Source organism: Populus alba, chromosome 7 (genome assembly GCF_005239225.2).
Source record: "Populus alba chromosome 7, ASM523922v2, whole genome shotgun sequence".
NCBI lineage: Eukaryota > Viridiplantae > Streptophyta > Magnoliopsida > Malpighiales > Salicaceae > Populus > Populus alba.
The window spans coordinates 5,154,922-5,162,084 of record NC_133290.1 but is presented as its reverse complement, the minus strand read 5'-3'; the positions used below and the strand labels follow the sequence as shown (position 1 = coordinate 5,162,084).

General features: G+C 35.0%; 1 protein-coding gene across 1 annotated transcript; it reads left to right on the top strand.

Annotated features, from left to right (window-relative positions):
* The first annotated feature begins 235 nt into the window (after positions 1–235).
* LOC118063195 (salicylic acid-binding protein 2) lies at positions 236–1,529 on the top strand. Its single transcript, XM_035077156.2, has 3 exons — positions 236–685; positions 800–910; positions 1,013–1,529. Exons 1-3 carry the CDS (start codon positions 311–313, stop codon positions 1,289–1,291), a joined length of 765 nt encoding a protein of 254 aa, XP_034933047.1. The 5' UTR covers positions 236–310; the 3' UTR covers positions 1,292–1,529.
* The last annotated feature ends 5,634 nt before the right edge of the window (positions 1,530–7,163 follow it).

The following is a 7,163-nucleotide window of genomic DNA, read 5'->3' as shown; positions in this document are numbered from 1 at the left end:
AGTAGAGGAAAGAGTTGGGTTTGTATTTGAGGAGTTTACTTCTCCAAGGACAAGCTATCTTCTTGGTCATATTATTTGAAGTTCTTCAACGAAGAAAGCATGGCTGCTTTTCATCGTTGAATTTCATGTGACTTGACATTTCCCACTTTCAACTTTTCAACTTTTCAACAGACAGTACTCTCTATATATACCACCAAGCAACGACATTACTAAGCACAAGCAAGGCATTCCGAAAATATTACATACTGTCAAGCAAAACCACAAGCCTTTACTTTTTTTAGAGTACTATCAATCAGCCAAAAAAAGAAAAATGGGAGATAGCAACGATCAAACAACGCATTTCGTTTTGATCCATGGTTCAGCTTCAGGAGCTTGGGCATGGTACAAGGTGAAGACAATGCTAGAGGCAGCTGGCCACTCTGTCACGGCCCTTGACATGAGTGCATCAGGGGTGAACACAAAAACACTGGAAGAAGTTGTTACTTTTGATCAGTATAATGAGCCCTTGATCGAGTTCATGGCCAACTTAGCTGAAAATGAAAAGGTTGTATTGGTGGCTCATAGTCTAGGCGGCTTAAACGTGGCTTTTGCTATGGAGAAGTTCCCAGAGAAGATTTCTCTAGCTGTTTTTGTTACAGCATTCTTGCCTGATACCGAGCACAGGCCATCGTATATGTTAGAGAAGGTACCACAATTCATTTTATTTAAGGCAGTTTAATTGAAAACATGCAAACGAAAAGGCATTACCAATCATCTCTAACTTTCAATTAACCCTTATACATTTTGTTCTTTCTGTTAGTTTATTGAAAATAGCCCAGCCGTGGCAGACGGGTGGCAGAGTGTGGTGTCTTCAACGGCGGGATATGAGGCATTCATGAAGTCCACTGCTTTTAACCTTGCCTCCCCTGAGGTACGGCTGATCATGAATCTGATTACAAATTGATTTTCGATCCTGGACTGATCTGTTTGACTGCAATAACTAGTGTAGTGATGATATTTTTCTTGTTTGCAGGATCTCAGTCTCCAGACGCTTCTAAAGAGATCAGGATCTTTGTTTCTTGAAAGTCTGGCCAAGGCAAACAAGTTCACGAAGGAGAAATTTGGATCGGTTGTGCGAGATTATGTTGTCTGCACTCAAGATTTATTGGTGGTTCCGTCATTGCAGCGCTTCATGATTGAACACAACGAGGTTAAGGAAGTGATGGAGATTCCAGCAGATCATATGGCAATTGCTTCTAGGCCTAAAGAACTCTGTCAATGTCTTCTGGAGTTTGCACGCAAGCATGCATAGATTGTTCTAGGCTGCCTATATATATATATATATATATATATATATATATATATATATATATATATAATAGGATGTCTGTTGAAATAAAATAAAGAAGTGATAGATGTTGGCTTCATTTTTAGATTTTCTCTTAGGAATATTCTTTGAATTGTAACCGCGCCTTTCGTGCCTTCATTATTTGTATTTATATTTACTGTATTCTTTTCCAATTATGAATAATAAATAAGGTTGATTTCTAGTCTGGCTTGATTTTTTATATTATGTTCTCTTCAGCTTGCTCCTATATGGCCTCTTCTTCATTCATAATACAAAATCTTCGTGCTAAATTTAATACACTACAAGATTTCACAGTTTTACCAACGGAAATATTCCGTCTATGTGTGATTAGGAGTTTGTCGGTAAATTATTTACCGACTACATTACCGACAGAATACGTCTGTCGGCTTTCCTTTCGTTGGTGATTCCACATTCCGTTGCTATATATCGGTCGGCGTAAAAACAAAAACAACATTTGCCGATGTTTTTTAAAAACGAACATGCATGCCAAAACAAAAAAGTTTTCCGCTTGAAATATACCGACGGAATAAAATCCTTTGGTGATATAGTGTATTACCGACGGCCATTACCCGTTGGTATATATGTCAATGACTGTTTGAAATACCGACCAAATATATCCGTCTATAAATTTGTCGGTACGTTTGGCAACTACTGTAAAAATGCTGACGGAGTAATTCCGTCGGTAACTCTATCGGTGAGTGTACGAAATACTGACCGAATGTATCCATCTGTAATTTCATCGGTGATGGTGGTAGTTACTGTCAAATGCCGACGGATGAAGTCTGTTGGTAAATCCCTTTGTTATTGTTTTTTTTTAATTTGTTTTTTAAAAATTATTTAGAATACATAATAGAAAATGATATAAATTAATGGTAATAAAAACCAAATATGCAAATACAATTTATATTAAGCATCAAAAACAAAAATCAAAAGTTAAATAATATTCATTACGAAATGAATGTGTTTCAAAAAAATATTAAACGAAATTTTAAAGGTAAATAATGTTTTATTAAAAATTAATATGAAGGAGGAGGAGGAGGAGGAGGAGGTTTGCTCGTCATACGACCAAAAAGGATTAGGCACACATGTTCCACCTTGTGCCATGTTCATGACCATTTCGCGAAGCTGTTCATAGGTTGCTCTTTGTTGTTTTCAAACTCCGCTTTTTGTTGTTCTTTGAGTTGTGTGTAGGCATCTAATAGGTGGTCGTACTTTTCGGTCAGCTGAGCCGTGTGTTGCTCCAAGCCCACGTACTCCTTAGATTGGGAGTTCGATATTGATTGGGAGCTCCCGACGGTTTGAAGCACTACGAGCCGACCGCAAGTTGTTAGTCGTAGTGTTGGAGAGCCCGTAAACCCGATTTTTATCAGGTCTAGCTGATGATCCAACCTCCATCCACAAATCTAAATCGAATTTCGGTTGGGTCGTTGGATCATCCCCGTATCTCTCCCTCAACCGATTATTATAGGTCTCCTGAAAATAAAAAAAGTTATCATCATAAAGTTTTGCAATAAACATAATAATAACTTACAAAATAAAATAGTTGAACAAACATACTACGAAATGTTGAGCATGGATGTCAACGAACTGTTGCGTCCTCTTTTGGCGGTCTTGACTACGCACATGCATCTCCACAAACAGCTCCATCGGGCTCGGCTCACGTCCAGGAGACGTAGCCTATGATGAAAAAATTTATTAACAACAAAATTAATTGAATGATATATTTCATTTAAATTAATCTTACCATCTGTTTCACATGTGCAACAAATGGAATGGAGCCGTTGGTGTGCGTTGTCACCGAGCCATGAATTGGCCGATTCCGATTGCCAGAATCGGACTATAAGCATCGTGTGAACCGCTCATACGTCACGTGCTGAAGATAGTGCGGCCATATATCTTCCAAGATTTATATCGGTTTGAAATCCCTCCAAACCGCAACATCGTTCCAGCCATGGAACCCCAAATCCCTCGCTATTTTATTTGCCCTTTTTGGGTTTCGTACAAAAAATCATGCAACCTATTTCATGAAAGAAAAAATTACATTTCAAAACGTAAATTTTTTTCTACAAAAAAAGTTGTATTGTTTTCGATGTTACCTAGTTGCCGTGTGATTTTCCCATACCCTCCTCACAATAGTGTAATGTTCACTGTCCCGGCAGAATCGATCCTGTGTATAAAAATTACTTTTTTTAAAAAATAATAATTTTATTTACAATTATATTAATAATTTATTAGAAATAAGCTGAAAATTATATATTAACACTAACCTCAAATCTGGAAAAACCATGCAATGATTTCGGCATCCATTTAGGATGCTTAGATATCTGACTCCATTGAAACAATGGAATCTCCATTGACGATTTAAACACCGATGATATTACTCGGGCGGCCTTAATATTTGTGAACTTGAAAATAAATGAAATTAATGAAATAGTGATTACTTCATAAAATATGTTTTAATTTAAAAAAAAAAAACTAAACCTTAACAAACTTACATTGAAAGGTCGTCATTCCACTGTGCCTCGTTACTTACGGGTAAATTGATTTCACTGCGAAGGCACGCCGCCTCTACGTTGTGAACCAGCGCTGAAGAGGCAGCATCAGTTGACGGCGCAGGTGGTGTAGGTGCCTCTTCTTAGATGCACCTAAGGAAATATCGTCATCCCTGCTAGACGAACTTGATGCGACCGGACGTGAACGACCAACTCTGGTTTTCATTCTGCGCATCTACCCCAATTAAATGCAAATGTTAAAAAAAATTCGACAGCACCTCCCCTATACTGGATACTACCCAAATCCATAAACTTGCAAATATTTAACAATAGCCACAACCAATTGACCCAATCTACACTAATTATTTCAACATATTCAATTACTAATCCTAAGGTAAATTCAACATTAACAATTACAAATTTCAAAACATTATTCAATAATTATGCCAATACAACAAACAATAAATTCAAAATAAATGCGAAACAATTTAAACACAAATCATGCAATAATAGAGTAAAATTAATAATTATTCCAACATATTCAATTACTAATTCTAAGGTAAATTCAACATTAACAATACTAATTCAACAATTATTCAATAATTATTGCCAATACAACAATAAAATATATTGAATAAATTATAAGAATTATAAACTAACAATTAAAATCAATGGAAACAATTACACAAATCATGCAATAATATAGTAAAATTACTAATTATTCCAACATATTCAATTACTAATTTTAAGGTAAATTCAACATTAACAATTATAATTCAACAAATTAATCAATAATTATGTCAATACAAAAATAAACTATATTCAATAAATTAAAAAACAATTATAGACTAACAATTAAAATCAATGGAAACTAATTAAACCCAAATCATGCAATAATTAGAGTAAAATTACTAATTATTCCAAACATATTCAATTACTAACTCTAAGGTAAATTCAACAATAACAACAAATATTCAACAAATTAACTAATAACAATTATGCCAATACAACAATAAAAAATATTCAATAAATTCAAAAAAAAAAAACTATTGACTTTAGGAAAGAAATATGCCTTAATAATGTGTTGAATTCAAAACTTTATCTACATTACAAAAAAAATACACCAAAACAAAAAAAACATAACAAGTATAAACATAACAAAAAATAAAATAGAAAAAACACGTACCTTTTAATGTGATGAAGATTCACAACAAATCTTGCTAGAGATTCTAGGTTGAAAGCCTTGAAGGATTGAGAGGGAAAAAATTCAAAATTTTAAGGTGAAAAATAAAGGAGAAGAAAAAATGAACTGAAGGGGCGGTTGCTGGAACTTGTAGGTCAGTTTTACCGATGGAAAAAAATAATTTTTTTTTAATTAAATCCCTCGGTAACGTGTCAAAAATCCGTTAGTAATTTTGAATTTTTGCACCAAAATTTTAGTTACCTTCCATATTTTTCGCTATCCATCGTAATTCCGTGGGTAATCTGACATGGTCAGAGGTGCATTCAATGCACACCCTTTGAAATTTGCACATTCCGCCGGTATTGTTGTTGGTAAAATTTGCCCACCAACAAATTACAGACATAAATAATTATGTTGGTATGGACGTCGATGATTGTGGTATTCTGTTGTAATTATTTTTGAACTCTCTCTGATATGCCGATGGACATAAGTTCGTCGGTATGGATGTCAGTGATTGTGGCATTCTGTTGTAATTATTTTTTAACTCTCTATGAGATGTCAACGGACATATGTCTGTCGATATTGTCGTTGATGATTGTGGCATTTTATTGTAATTATTTTCCAACTCTCTGTGAGATGCCAATGGACTTTATTTCGTCGGTATGGACGTCGGTGATTGTTTGCAATGTACAAGAAATGTTGTATTTGTATTTCCTATTTATCTTCTTGCGAAAACTTCAATGATAAACTGTTCATTGAACAAAACAATAGCAACAGTGCTTAAACAATAAATATATATTTCGTGTTACAAAATATATCATCCATAATGTAAATTACATGAAGAAAAGGGTTTTACACATGCGACTTGTTTACGTGTCATTGAATTTCTACAAATTGTATTGATGAATTTTGGATAATACCATTGAGGACTTAAAGTGATGTTTAGGGGATTCTTTGGAAGAATATGTATGTTGAGAATTGGTTATGTATTGTTGATGGTCTTGTGATAAAACTTTGAATGTGATTGAATTTTTATACATGTTCAAACTCAGTTAGGGATGAGTTATGAAAGGGAGTAAACTAACATAGACCATATGCTTAGTCAAGGGAAAGAGAAAAATCATAAACGACTCCATCATTGTTGCCGATTGTAAAACAGTAACGACGACATGGGTTGTGTTGATGATTTTTGGGTCGATAGTGACTTAGTTTGCATTGATGATTTCTAGTTCGCAGCGGTCTAGTTTTCATCAACAATTATTAAGTCAATAGTATGTTGTGCGCTGAAAATTTCATCGCCAGTTGGTGGACATAGGTTGCGTTGACAATTTCTAGGTCAACAACGACTTAGTTTTAATTGACAATTCTTGAGACAACAATAAGCTGTGTGGGCAGATTATTCCAGCGTCAACATTAGAAATGTGTTGCCTTGAGAATTTCTGGGTCAACAGCAACTCAGCTTTTGTCAATGATTTCTGAGTAAGCGGTAGACTAAGTATGTTGACGATTCCAGCGTCAGCTGTAAAAATATGTTGCGTTGGCAATTTCTAGGTCTAAAGCAACTCAATTTTAATAAATGATTTCTGAGTAAGCAGTAGACTAAGTTCGCTGAAGACTTCTTGTGTCGGGAGCGAAGCAGTTTTTTGCTGCCGATAGGTATCACCAGCGAACCAGTTTCTCTATCATCAGCTCACCAGTTTTCACTGTCGATTTCTATGTCATTAGAGAATTTTTCGCTATTGATTTTTGTGTCACGAGTAAAATAGTTTTTGCTGTCGATTCATTGTGTCACCTGCAAACCAGCTTTCGTTGTCGATTTTGTGTCACCAATGAACCATCTTTTGGTGTCTATGTTCTGTGACAGACTTCCATATCATATTTGACTTAACTGCCTATAACAAATTGTGTAATATGTGTGGAACACTGGAATGTGAACATATGGATTCTTGAAATATATAAGGTGATGAGTCATGTGATTTCATATATCAATGCAAATGTGTTGATTTGTGACCATTGATGTGTTAGGTGGTGCGACCTAGATCGAACCTTCCACCTGGTAAAGACCCCTCACAGGAGGAAGAGGTAGGTGGTTTCCACCTTTTTCTTGTATAATGTAATGTTCTGAAATAACTTGTTTGAT

Bases quoted from the DNA above. Each gene is read 5' to 3' on its own strand.
- LOC118063195 (XM_035077156.2), top strand. From the start codon at position 311: ATGGGAGATAGCAACGATCAAACAACGCATTTCGTTTTGATCCATGGT. The intron at 686-799 runs GTACCACAATTC...TCTTTCTGTTAG, and splicing joins CATCGTATATGTTAGAGAAG to TTTATTGAAAATAGCCCAGC. The intron at 911-1,012 runs GTACGGCTGATC...TCTTGTTTGCAG, and splicing joins TTAACCTTGCCTCCCCTGAG to GATCTCAGTCTCCAGACGCT.